The sequence below is a fragment of the Camellia sinensis genome, chromosome 13, assembly GCF_055761805.1.
Source record: "Camellia sinensis isolate YWXY chromosome 13, ASM5576180v1, whole genome shotgun sequence".
Lineage (NCBI taxonomy): Eukaryota > Viridiplantae > Streptophyta > Magnoliopsida > Ericales > Theaceae > Camellia > Camellia sinensis.
The window spans coordinates 2,069,835-2,083,334 of record NC_138973.1 but is presented as its reverse complement, the minus strand read 5'-3'; the positions used below and the strand labels follow the sequence as shown (position 1 = coordinate 2,083,334).

Below are 13,500 nucleotides of genomic sequence, written 5' to 3'. Positions count from 1 at the left end.
GGTCATCTTCTTGAAGAGGTCTACATGCAACCTCCACCTGGGTCCACTTTTCAACCTCATCAGGTTTGCAAACTACAGCGTGCTCTTTATGGTCTCAAGCAAGCGCCTCGTGCTTGGTTTGCTAAGTTCAGTTCTACCATTCATGACTTCGGATTCACCTCTAGCTCCTATGACTCTGCTCTTTTTATACGGACTACTTCTCATGGTACTACTCTTCTTCTTCTGTATGTGGATGATATGATTATCACTGGTGATGATCAAGCTGGTATTCTCCACCTCAAACAATTTCTCCACCAACAGTTTGAGATGAAGGACCTTGGTACTCTTAACTACTTCTTAGGCCTTGAAGTCTCTCATGATTCTACTGGTTCCTATTTGTCCCAGGCCAAATATGCATCCGATCTTCTGGCTCGAGCTGGTCTTACTGATTGCAAAACTGCCTCTACTCCGGTTGATCCTCAGATTCGTCTCACTCCTCTCGATGGGACTCTTCTCTCTGATGCTACTCTTTATCGCCAGCTCGTCGGCAGTCTTGTCTATCTCACAGTCACTCGTCCTGACATTGCCTATGCTGTTCACATTGTCAGTTAGTACATGTCGGCTCCTCGCACTCCCCACTATACTGCTCTACTCCGTATCCTTCGCTACCTCAAAGGCACTATGTTCCATGGTCTTCACTTCTCGGCTTCTTCCTCTCTTGACCTACGTGCCTTTTCCGATGCTGATTGGGCTGGGGATCCTACGGATCGACGCTCCACCACGGGATTCTGTTTCTTCTTAGGGGATTCTCTTCTTGCTTGGCGTAGCAAAAAACAATCCCTCACTGCCCGCTCTAGCACCGAAGCTGAATACCGAGCTCTTGCTGATACTACTCAGGAACTTCTCTGGCTTCGCTGGCTCCTTGCTGATATGGATGTTTCTTCATCTGCTCCTACCCCTTTCTACTGTGACAATCAGAGTGCCATTCAGATTGCTCACAATGATGTTTTTCATGATCGCACCAAACATATTGAGATTGATTGTCATTTTATTCGCCAGCATGTCACCTGTGGAACTGTTCATCTTCTTTCTATTGCTTCAGTCGATCAACCCGCTGATATCTTCACTAAGGCTCATCCTCCTGGCCGCTTCAATGATCTTGTTTCCAAACTCAACTTGGTTGATGCTTTCCCTCCTTGAGTTTGCGGGGGGCTGTTAGAATAGCTTTAGCTTTATCATTATTAATTGTATAGTGTTAGAATAGCTTTAGCTTTATATTATCAATTGTATAGCTTTTGCTTTTGGTGGTAATGGTGGTATCCAATGCCCATATTTCTCTCTATAAAGAGAGACTTCATTCTCTTTGTACTTCAATCAATATACAAACATTTCAGAGTCTCTCTCTCGCTCTATAGCTTCTCTCACTCTCTCAAACTAATCTTTCACAGTGGAAAAGCAATATATCTATGCTGTATGCTGTGTTTGGTTGAAGGATTTCAGGAAGGTTAGAGGATTTGAAGAATGATTTGGAAATGGAAAGAGAAAGGGAAAGGGAAAGTAAGGTGAAATGTAAATAAAATATACTTACATTTCACCTAGTTTCATACACTTTTTCTCTACTTTCCAAATCTCTCCTCAAATCCCCAAACCAAACACAGTATTAATATTTATCTAATAAACATTTCAAGACGAACTGATGGTGTAATATGTAATAATAACCGTACTGACCCAGTATAAATTGAAATAAGGCTTCACTCCACATGTGGAAAACTAAATTCTGTTAATCTAAGCAAATATTTAGAATACAATAGATATATAAACACTGTTAATGCCAAGACAAGATAAATTTGTATGAAAGACACAGGACTAATTCAATCTTCATGTGATATCCAAGCAGACTCTGCCATATAAAGTTTTGATTAAAAAACAAGTTACATGACTTATGTCCAAGCACTCTATAATTTAGAAATAAATTCAAAAGAAAAAAAGAAAATTGTTAAATCACATCTATTCTGATGTGCCTGTAACAGGAAGATCACCAGCCTGGCCTCCATTAGTTCTGAGATCTCTTAGTCGAGCGAGCTCCGGCATTATGGTTAAACCAAGTTCCGGTCTGTCCTTCTTCCTTAGCTCACAACACTTTAGTGCCAATTTTGCAAATTGCATAGCCTCTTCAACAGGCCAATCAGGCACCGTTGGATCAAGCAACTCTGCAAACGTTCCTTTCTGGATGGCCCTATCAATATGGTGTGTGAGACCCATTGGTGGCCTCGCGGTGATAATTTGGAGTAACAAGACCCCAAGTGAGTATATATCTGATTTAGTCCCTAACTCGCCCGTCTGCTGATACTCAGGATCTATATAACAGAATGTCCCTGCTGCTGAGGTCATGTGATATTGTGTAACACTGTTGGCTACAGAAGGTGGGACCAGGCGAGCAAGACCAACATCACTTATTTTGCACACAAAATTTCTGTCTAGGAGGATGTTGGCTGGCTTGAGATCACGGTGCACTAGAGGTTCAGGCTTTGTCTGGTGGAGGAATAGAAGTCCGGTTGCAATATCAGCTGCTATTTTGAATCTATTTCTCCATGGAATTGGAGGGCTGTTTCCTTTCCGAAATAGCCGGTCTTCTAAACTTCCATAGTTCATGAATTCATATACCAAGCATCCATACTCAGGACAGGCACCTAAGAGGAGGACCATGTTTGGATGTCTAATGCAGCTGAGGATCTCAACCTGCATCATGGAAACACATTCTATAAGAGGGGAGTTTTACATAATTAAAAAGATTTCGTAACAATAATTCAACTTGTATGCTAGGGCATCTTGGGAATTGGGACATCCCATTGAAATTAGTTGTAATAAATTTTTAAAAAAAAAAGAAGAAGAAGGTGTCACCGAATAAATTCTGCACAAAGGTAATTACATGCACCAAAAGCCTATTTTCTTGTCATTCTATTGTCAATCACCAAACTGTATGACATACTTGAAAGAGTTTCAAATTTCTAATTTGATCCCTTATTTGATTAATCATTAAATCATGTCCCCTCAGAATTACATAATGCAAGGAAGACAAAAACCAGCAATAACATAGTACCTCTTGTTGGAACTGCTTCCTCCCTTGTTTGGCGTCAGGTCTAAGAACTTTGATGGCAACTGGAGTGTGATCAAGTTTGCCTTTATAAACAGGCCCATATCCACCTTCACCGATTTTTAATGACCCTGAAAATTTATCAGTAGCCGCCTCTATCTCTTCTATGGTGTACTTTCTGTAGCGGACATCATTATTTGATAAAACATTCAATGCCCGATTCTTCTCTTCCGCCTCACGCTTGGCTTTCAACTCTGCATATTTTCTTCTCTGTGCTTCCATTTCAGCTAGTTTTTGTGCCTTTTCGGCTGCTTCAAGTGCAGCTCTGGATTTAGCCTTTTCTTTCTCAGCAATGGCAAGAGCTGCCTCTTCTGCAAACCGGGCTCGCTCGAACTTTCGAGCTTCTTCTTGCTTCCACATATGAAGCTCTTTAGCCTAAAATTTAGTAAGAAATGTAACAATATTAGAAAAAATCACCGTTTTCCTCACTACGTTGATATTATAATATTGTAGCTAATTTCGAAGTTATCAAGAACCTTTTTTTTTCTTTTTTTTCTGACCAATGCCGTACGTGCTATGAACCTGTATTTAGAATCAAATAACAGCGCAATGCCTTTTATTTCAAAATTCGAAGATGACTACTTCTCATTGATTTATAATGTACCCTTATTATCACTTTGTAGGATTCTTTTTTTTTCCCCCCTTCAAATATGGTGATTATGTAGGAAAAGCATTTCCCACTTTTCTCTTGTCACAGGCCTATCGCCGCCCGCAAAAGTTGAATTGCTTGCACATATACAGTGCGTAATTCCTTTCAAACCAGCAACATAATAATGTTTATTATTATTTTTGGTTTGGCTGTGAGGTTTAGAGGTGCTTCTAAGTTCTATCTGTATACTTTGTGCATGATGAATCCAAGTAATATTCTGCTCATGGGGTAACCTAATTCGTCCATGTGTAGTTTCATACAATTATATATGTAGTTGATAGAATTTTAAAGAAAAATAAGTTGGCAACACAGGATGAGAGTGATTGATTACCATCCTATGGACATTACCACTCTGCTTCTGGCCTACATGGTTGCTTGTCCCCTATCTTAGGTCTACTTAGTAAAGCGGTGCTGTTTTTATCCCTCTACCACAAAATAAAATAATAATAAAAAAAAATTGCATTAAGCAATAAAATTTCCTCTAATTACTTAATTGTTTCCATCCCCCCCCCCAAAAAAAAAAAAAACTTAGAAGGTGGATAAGTAAAATTTCCTCAAACTCAACTGGTTCTCTCTTTCTCTCTCTCAAATGATGATTATAATTACGCTTAGGCCTCATTACTGGTTCAGTGGTTTCTAATCAAGTACTTCTGAGTTGATAGTTTTCGTAGAGAACAGATTGCTATAAAAAAAAGAAAAAAAAAAAAAAAAAAAAAAAAAAAGAGTTTGAAACTGTTTGTCTGTACCACTTGAGAAGCACTTTTACATCCTCCTTTCTCCTAAAGCACCCTAGTTATTGCTCTGCTAAAAAATACTTTTAGGCAACAAACCTCTAAATGTCTAAATGCCATAAAGATGCAACCAAACACATCTTAAAGCACTTCAAGGGCAGCAAAAGCTCTTAAGAGCTAAATGTGCGCACTATCAAACGGGGCCTTAGAAGGTGGTATGTGTGACCTTATTCCCATGTTTATTATCATACTATGTGTTAATATATATTAAACACATGTAACATATATGTATATATATTATATATTAAACACACACAGCTACACTAATATATTATATATATATATATATATATATAAGGTGATAGGATGCCAGAGCACGCCAGAGCACGCCTTCCTTCACTTTCGGCTGCTTTCGGCCACTTTCTAATATTTTATGTAATGTAACATAATGATGTTGTAAACCATAGCTCCTATAAATAGGAGTCTTCTCTTACACTGTCTGACACAATTAATATACAAGAGATTTCTTACATTCTCTTATTTCTTTCATGGTATCAGAGCACAGGTATACTGCCTAAGTCTCTTTCCTAGCATCCTTTTTTTTTTTTCTCTCTCTTGGCAGTCTGCAGATTGTTGCCCCTCTCGTCCTTCTCTCAATTACAGTTTGGACACCACCGAAGCCTTCATCTCTTCACTACGGACCCACGGCCACCGGATTCATCCCATTTCGCCGTCACACGCGCCGTCACGCGCTATTTTTGTCGCCGGCGCGTCGCCTGCTTCGGCCTTCAGCATCACACGCTCTCCACGCGTCCCCAGTCGCCTAAGCCGCCTCTTTCTGCGTCCCACGCGCTCCGCGTCCGCCAGCCACGCCAGCCACTCCAGCCGTCCGCGTGAGCCATCCACCCGCGTCCCTCGCGCCGGCTCGTACGTCCCTCGCGCCGTTCTGCACCGCCTGCAGCTGCTGGTCCCCCACTCGGCTCCAGCCGGTCCAGCCACTAAAACCGGTTCAGTCACTTTTCCAAGCCGGTTCACCCCCATTTTTGGACCTTTTTGACCGGTTCAGCCCGGTTTCTGACTATTTTGGCCCTTCTGCACCCACTGGTGCCCTTGGAATTTTCAGATTCTCCCTTGCTTGTGCTATTTTTCTCTCATGGATCGCTTGGACTTCTCTAACCACCCTATTTCCGTTATTCTTGACGGGACTAATTATGTCCTATGGGCCCAAGCTATGTCTGGCTTCCTCAAAGGAAAGAAATTTTGGCGCATCATCACTGGGGATGTGTGCAAACCCATTCAAGGGACCCCGGATTCTGCTGCCACGGACTCCACTACCAAATATGTCGACCGACTGGAAGATTGGGATAGTAAAAACTATCAGATCATCACTTGGTTTCGCAATACTTCTATTACCTCTATCAGTCTTCAGTTTGGTCGGTTCCAACTTGACTCTGCTTCCTCTCCTGCCAAAGCCATCTGGGATTTTTTACAAGAACGCTATCAAACTACTGGCCTTGCTCACCAATATCAGCTTCTGAGTCATCTTCACCGTATGCGCCAAGACACCACTCAGAACATTAATGATTTCCTCTCCCAAATGTATTCTGTTTGGGATCAGCTCGCTCTTTCTGAACCTCCTTGGGATTGTACTAAGGATGCTGCCTTATTTACTACTTACCGTGACCAACAACGCTTGGTTCAGTTTCTCATGGCTCTCACTCCCCGATTTGAGCCAGTCCGCGCATCTCTCCTTCATCGCACTCCTTTACCCACTCTTGAGCAAGCAATTTCTGAACTCCTGTCAGAGGAAACCAGACTTGGTACTCTCCATCCGCATCCTGTGGACTCTGTTCTTGCCACTCCCCAGCTTCGCAGTTCTCCTTCCCCACCTTCACCAAAGAAGCCCAATGCCTGCACTTACTGTCACAACCGCAATCTTCCGTCCACTCATCTTCTGGTTAATTGTCCAGTTCGTCTTTGTCGGTTCTGCAACAAGACTGGCCCTGGTCATCTTCAACAAGATTGCTTCCGCAATCCCACCCGTGCCTCTCGCCCTGGTCCTTCCCCCGGGAATTTCTCTCGCCGCCCCTCTCACCGTTCTGGGACCCCGTTGCCACCACTGCCTGCTCAACGCACTGCTGCTGCTGCCTCCGAGGATTTACCTTCCTCTGTTCCTGTCGACCCTTCCACTCCAGTCTTCTCTCAATCCGATGTCGAAGCCATGTTTCAACATTTTTGGCAGAATTCCGGTACTCCTCCATCTACTGCTTTCTCTGCCACCGCAGGTAACTCTTCTTGGTACTTTGACTCCGCTTGTTGTAATCACATGACCTTTGACCCTACTATTTTTACTCCTCTCTCTTCTACTCCTCATGTTCCTTCTATCCATACTGCTGATGGGTCTCTTCTGTCTGTCAGTCATGTTGGTTCTGTTTCAACCTCTCACTTATCTCTATCTCCTGTCTATCTTATGCCTGCTCTTACTTTAAATCTTATCTCCATTAGTCAATTATGTGAGCATGGTCTCACTGTTACCTTTTCCCGTTCTGGTTGTTTGGTGCAGGACCCTCGGACGGGGCAAACTCTTGGGATAGGCCGTAAGCATGGACGTCTCTACGAACTCATCCATCTTCATGTTCCAGATTCCTCTCAGATCACCGCTCCTACCACTGCTACCACTGCTCCTCCAGCTCCTACCACTGCTACCACTGCTCCTCCTTTATCTCCTTTTCAGCTTTGGCATTGTCGTTTGGGCCATCTTTCTGTTGGTCGTTTAAAATCTTTAATTTCCAGTGGTCATTTAGGTCACGTAAGTTCTGATGTTTTAGATTGTGTGTCCTGTCAACTTGCCAAACAACCTGCCTTGTCGTTTAATAAAAGTGACTCTGTTTCTCTTGCCCCATTTGATCTCATTCACTCTGATATTTGGGGACCCTCTCCTACTCCTACTATGGGGGGTGCACGCTATTTTGTTGTTTTTATAGATGATTTTTCCCGTTTTACATGGTTGTTTCTTATGAAAAATCGCTTTGAGCTCAAACAACTTTATTACAATTTTGCTGCCATGGTTAAAACACAATTTTCTAAAACTATTAAGCTTTTTCGCTCCGATAATGCCATGGAATATAAAGATTTTGACTTTCTTTCTTTTCTTCAGCGTCATGGTACTCAACCTCATCGTTCCTGTCCCGGCACGTCTCAACAAAATGGACGTGCTGAACGGAAACATCGACATATCCTTGACACTACTCGCGCCCTCCTTCTGTCTTCCTCTTGTCCGGAACATTTTTGGGGAGAGGCAGCTCTCACTGCTGCTTACACTATCAATTGTATTCCTACACCTGTCATTCATAATCACACTCCTTATGAGCGTCTGCATGGCACCCGTCCCCCTTACACCACCCTTAGGGTCTTTGGCTCTGCCTGTTTTGTTCTTCTCCAACCTCATGAACGTACCAAACTTGAACCACGCTCTCGCCTCTGTTGCTTCTTAGGGTATGGTATTGAACACAAGGGGTATCGTTGTTGGGATCCTCTCTCCCAGCGACTCCGTATCTCTCGTCATGTAGTCTTTTGGGAACACAAAATGTTTTCTTCTCTCTCTCTCTTCCGTTTGTCCGTTCCCTCATCCACTTTATTTTTTACTGACCCTTCCACGGATCTGTTCTCTGATGAGCTTACTCCACCGCCCTTGCCAGCCTCTCTCGAGTTCTCTGCTGAGCTTGCTCCACCGCCCCCACCAGCTTCTCTCGAGCCTGCCTTGCCTACTGGTCTGTCCCATGCACCTGCTACCTCTGATGGTCCTGCTCTTGTTCCCTCGGAATCCTCCCCTCCTGATGCGTCTCTCCCTTTGGCTCCTCCTGCCTCTACTCGACCACACCGGGTAACCAAACCTTCTACTCGTCTTCGTGACTTTATTGTTGGTTCTACTGCTTTTTCTACTTATGAACCAACCTCCTATCGTGAGGCTCGCTCTAATCCTCTTTGGCAGCAAGCTATGACTGATGAATTGCAGGCTTTAGACAAAACTCACACTTGGGACATTGTTGATCTTCCTCCTGGCAAGACTGCCATTGGTTGCAAATGGGTTTACAAAATCAAAACTTGTTCTGATGGATCTATTGAGCGCTACAAAGCTCGCCTTGTTGCCAAAGGCTTCAACCAAGAATATGGTATTGACTATGAGGAGACCTTTGCTCCTGTTGCTCGTCTCACCTCTGTTCGCAGCCTGATTGCGGTTGCTACCACTCGCCACTGGGATCTTTATCAAATGGACGTAAAAAATGCTTTCCTTAATGGTGTTCTTCTTGAGGAGGTCTACATGCAACCTCCCCCTGGGTCTACTTATCCACCTCATAAAGTCTGCAAACTTCAGCGTGCTTTATATGGTCTCAAACAAGCTCCACGCGCTTGGTTTGCCAAGTTCAGCTCTACTATTCATGATTGTGGTTTCACCTCCAGTTCTTATGATACTGCTCTTTTTATCCGGACCACTGCTCAAGGGACCACCTTGCTTCTTCTTTATGTGGATGACATGATTATCACCGGTGACGATCTTGATGGTATTCTATGCCTTAAACAGTTTCTTAGCCATCATTTCGAGATGAAAGACCTTGGTCCTCTCAGCTATTTCTTGGGTCTTGAAATCTTCCATGATTCCACGGGGTCTTTTCTCTCTCAGGCTAAGTATACCTCTGATCTTCTCACCCGTGCTGGGCTTACGGATTGCAAGACTGCCTCCACTCCGCTGGAGCCTCAGAGTCGTCTTACACCTCTTGATGGCACTCTTCTCTCTGATGCTACCCTCTATCGTCAGCTGGTTGGCAGCCTTGTCTATCTCACTGTTACTCGTCCTGATATTTCCTATGCCGTTCATATTGTCAGCCAGTTTATGTCAGCTCCTCGTACCCCTCATTATGCTGCCTTAGTTCGTATCCTTCGTTATCTCAAAGGTACCTTGTTTCATGGACTTCATTATTCCGCCCGCTCCTCTCTCCAGCTTCGTGCTTTTTCCGATGCTGATTGGGCTGGGGATCCTACTGACCGGCGCTCTACTACCGGGTTCTGTTTTTTCTTGGGTGATTCTCTTATTTCTTGGCGCAGCAAGAAACAATCTCTTACTGCTCGCTCCAGTACTGAGGCCGAATATCGTGCTCTTGCTGATACTACTCAGGAGCTTCTCTGGCTTCGTTGGCTTCTTGCTGACATGGGCGTTTCCCCCTCTGGCGCTACCGCCCTCTTTTGTGACAATCAAAGTGCTCTTCAAATTGCTCACAATGATGTTTTTCATGATCGCACCAAGCACATTGAGATTGACTGTCATTTTATTCGTCAACACGTCACTCGTGGTACTGTTCATCTCCATCCAATCTCCTCTGCTGATCAACCTGCTGATATCTTCACCAAAGCTCATTCTCCTGGCCGCTTCGTTGACCTTGTTTCCAAACTCCAGTTGGTTGATGTTTGTCCTCCTTGAGTTTGAGGGGGGCTGTTAATATATATTAAACACATGTAACATATATGTATATATATTATATATTAAACACACACAGCTACACTAATATATTATATATATATATATATATAAGGTGATAGGATGCCAGAGCACGCCAGAGCACGCCTTCCTTCACTTTCGGCTGCTTTCGGCCACTTTCTAATATTTTATGTAATGTAACATAATGATGTTGTAAACCATAGCTCCTATAAATAGGAGTCTTCTCTTACACTGTCTGACACAATTAATATACAAGAGATTTCTTACATTCTCTTATTTCTTTCACTATGGACTAACTCTTGCCACACATGTGTCCACCCTTTTACTGAATTTTAGAATAAATAGAATATAAAAATCATGGAATACTATTTGGGCTTAGTTTAGTGACGCCTTTGCTTTCCAAACAACATGATTATAACAAGAGAAGAATAATCTTAAGTTATATATTATTTTTTCCTGCAACAATCAGTCTATTATAAAATTGTCAGCCTTTAAACTGTCTTCTGAGGAAGTAAGTCCGAATAACTTTGTAGACATAACATGATAAAAAGTAATTCCAAACCAAGGAGATCAATTACAATATTTGTAATAGAGTATGTCATGTAGTAGTAGTGCTGCTACCTTCTTTTTGGCTGAGACTGCTTCTTTGCAAGCTGTGTTATACATGTCCATGGTTTGCTTTAGCTCAAGTTTCAGCCTATTCATCTCGGCTTCCATATCTTTCTGCCAATCAAGGAATTTTACAAAAGTCAGATAATTTGATGAATGCGACTACTTCTAATTAAGTGGCATTGCTAACTGAATGATCACACAACAAAATTTATTCAATCCTATTTTTCACTTACTGAATATGATTGAGGGCCATTATCCTGGCGAACCTCTGCCATATTGTTGAAATCTAAATTTTGGGCAGTCATATCAAGTGATCCATTATTGCCTGGTGCCTGAAAATCACCATCATCTCCAATCATATTACGGTTAATTGAATTCTTTGGCCCTCTAGTTAAAATGTCGATGTCCAGCGACAAATTGGCTGAATTGTTCTTGGTCCTCATCAATCTCTCAAGTCCCCTCAACGATTGTGCCCTGTTCTCACCACAAGTACAAAAGCATATTATTTAATAAAGAACAAAATGTTAAACATGTCAGGGATCATCACAATACATATTAAATTATTGTAAAAGCTGCACCACATCCATATACAATATATTAAGCGTGGTCAACATTTTGGTCGGACCTTATGACAAATCTTAAAAACTCTCCTATGCTAAATTAATAATGAATATATATATTTTTTAATTCTGACTTGCCTGCCTCGATCCTCTAGCTCAGAGAGCTCATGTGGCAGTGGCAACTGAAGTGGAAACCCTCTTGGAGATGGTAGTCTTGGCGGCGTTGCACTATTAGCTGCAGGCCGTGATGCTGGTCGGATGGACACTGCCTTTCCTTTCGCAATTACATGCACGGAACAAAAATCTGGGGAATGTTTGTTTAAGAGAGTCGGCACATCATAGTTTTTAAACTTCCTGCATGAGCAACAAGATGACTATTTAATGGGGCATGCATGTGTGTGTGTGTGTGTGTGTGTCTGATGGGCAGACAGATAGGGAGAAACCTTGCAAGAGCATTCCTTGTTGAAGCACCAAGAACAACATTAGCAATGAAATTGTTGTTGATATAGCTCAAAAGTGCTTTAGAAACATCAGAATCCTCAATGACAACCTCCTTTGGGGTAACCTGAAATACCCTCGACATTAATTAAAATCTGCACAGTATTAGTCTCTTGAAGTTATTTGTTAAGGTAAGGATGCCTGACTCTTATATACTTAACATGTGCAGGGTGGTGCTTACTGAGTAGGTGGTGGACTCGCTTCACACTTACATATTTAACATCACCCTCCCTCACAAGCAGGATGGTGCTCACTCAGCAGTCTTGAGTAAAACTCAATCCCATAAACCAGCTATTAAGGTGAGGGGTGCTCATGCTTACATATTTAACTTTACTTTTTTGTATCAGACAATGTGAGACTTCGCTTCAAAATTATAACTCAGCTATGATGAACAATCTCGCATGATGTAGTCTCAAATAAACCAAGTCTCTGATTGTGCGACATATTAGTGTCAAAAACCACGGTGCCCATTATTATCAGTAATATTAAACCATTACCCTTAGGTTACATGTGTAAACTAAACTTCCCAAAAACATCAAAAAGATACGAGGGGAAAAAAATGTAAATCACACCAGATGGTTTATCTTCGCTATACAATCCTCATTCATCGTGCATCTGTTGAAATTACTTACCCTTTTTCGTGCACAGTACACACGAAAAGGATTGAAAATCTGCTGCAGATCAGAGTCTGCTATCCCGCCATTTGCATCAGGGGCAGAAGAATCATTCACGCCAGTATCTGCAAAACCTCCAATTTTAAATATAAAAGAAAAAAGGGGCTGAGAACCAACCCACCCACACACATGACTAGGGAAATGAATCATGTATGACATTGTAGAATGTTTTGATTCGATGCATTACATTGCTCAATAAATGTACGATATCAATTCAATATACCTGGACTTCTGCTTGTGACGTGAATGAGGATGAGGTTTGAATTGGCAGTCAATAGATGTTCGATTGCCCAGCGAACGGCGTAGGGGCTGTTCTTGTCTTTATCAATGGCCACCACGGTGGAGGTGGTGGGTTGAGGGAGGCCATCATAATCTGAAGGGTATAGGTGAGCCATGTCAAAAACCAACACAAAATTGAGTTAGCGCTGCCAACTCTGGCCACCTCCACCACCTCCCTCCAGAGTTTCCGGGGAGCGAAGGAGGGCAAAGGTTCCTCTTTTTCTTCTCTTTTTCTCTCTCTCTCTCTCTGCTGTTTGGAACCCTGACAAAAAAAACAGACATAACTAACTCAACGGTATATATTTTGTGTCTCCTTCATTCACTCATTTTTAGACATTTGGCTACGCTATTTCTGTCTTATCAACAAAATTGCTCTCAATCATTACATTAATATAGGTTTACGAAAACGTAAAAAGAAAACGTCACTTTGCTTGCTTTTGATTTTCCCAATTCACTTTTTAAACAATTTTAATTTTTTGTTTTTTTTTTTCACTGATTTTTTAAAATATTTTAAGCAACTTTTAAAATTTTTAGACACACCTAACACAAATACACTTAAAAAGTATAATTTTTGTGAAAAAAATCTTTAAAAAATTTACTAAATACCAAAAATACAAAAAGTACGAAAATTCAATATATTTTTTTGTATTTATTAATTTTTTTAAATATTTTTTACAAATATTTTATTTTTTATATACGTCTAAATAAGGTACATATAAAAAAGTAAAAAAATTACTTAAAATTTTAAAAGTATTCAATAAAAACAAAAAAACATAAAAAACAAAAAACTCAATTCTCAAAAAATTGAATTTAAAAAATTGAAACCAAACACACTGGTGTTATTATAAAATTTTGAACAAGTAAATAATG

At 41.5% G+C, this 13,500-nt stretch overlaps 2 protein-coding genes across 2 annotated transcripts; one reads left to right on the top strand and one right to left on the bottom strand.

Annotated features, from left to right (window-relative positions):
- Positions 1–1,856: 1,856 nt before the first annotated feature.
- On the bottom strand, positions 1,857–12,857 carry LOC114265380 (U-box domain-containing protein 35). Its single transcript, XM_082902825.1, has 8 exons — positions 12,575–12,857; positions 12,329–12,416; positions 11,623–11,754; positions 11,318–11,533; positions 10,853–11,093; positions 10,629–10,730; positions 3,080–3,508; positions 1,857–2,718 (listed from the first exon to the last, which is right to left on the bottom strand). The coding sequence occupies exons 1-8, from the start codon at positions 12,744–12,746 to the stop codon at positions 1,987–1,989; spliced, it is 2,112 nt and encodes a 703-aa protein (XP_082758951.1). The 5' UTR covers positions 12,747–12,857; the 3' UTR covers positions 1,857–1,986.
- On the top strand, positions 5,071–7,413 carry LOC145805884 (uncharacterized). The gene is made up of 2 exons (XM_082901150.1): positions 5,071–6,798; positions 7,077–7,413. Exons 1-2 carry the CDS (start codon positions 5,667–5,669, stop codon positions 7,112–7,114), a joined length of 1,170 nt encoding a protein of 389 aa, XP_082757276.1. The 5' UTR covers positions 5,071–5,666; the 3' UTR covers positions 7,115–7,413.
- Positions 12,858–13,500: the final 643 nt, after the last annotated feature.

Excerpts from the sequence above, each read along its gene's own strand:
- LOC145805884 (XM_082901150.1), top strand. The coding sequence starts at position 5,667 with ATGGATCGCTTGGACTTCTCTAACCACCCTATTTCCGTTATTCTTGAC. Across the intron at positions 6,799-7,076 it reads TGCTTTCTCTGCCACCGCAG|GACCCTCGGACGGGGCAAAC; the intron begins GTAACTCTTCTT and ends TGTTTGGTGCAG.
- LOC114265380 (XM_082902825.1), bottom strand. The coding sequence starts at position 12,746 with ATGGCTCACCTATACCCTTCAGATTATGATGGCCTCCCTCAACCCACC. Across the intron at positions 12,417-12,574 it reads CGTCACAAGCAGAAGTCCAG|ATACTGGCGTGAATGATTCT; the intron begins GTATATTGAATT and ends GAGGTTTTGCAG. Across the intron at positions 11,534-11,622 it reads ACAAGGAATGCTCTTGCAAG|GAAGTTTAAAAACTATGATG; the intron begins GTTTCTCCCTAT and ends TTGCTCATGCAG.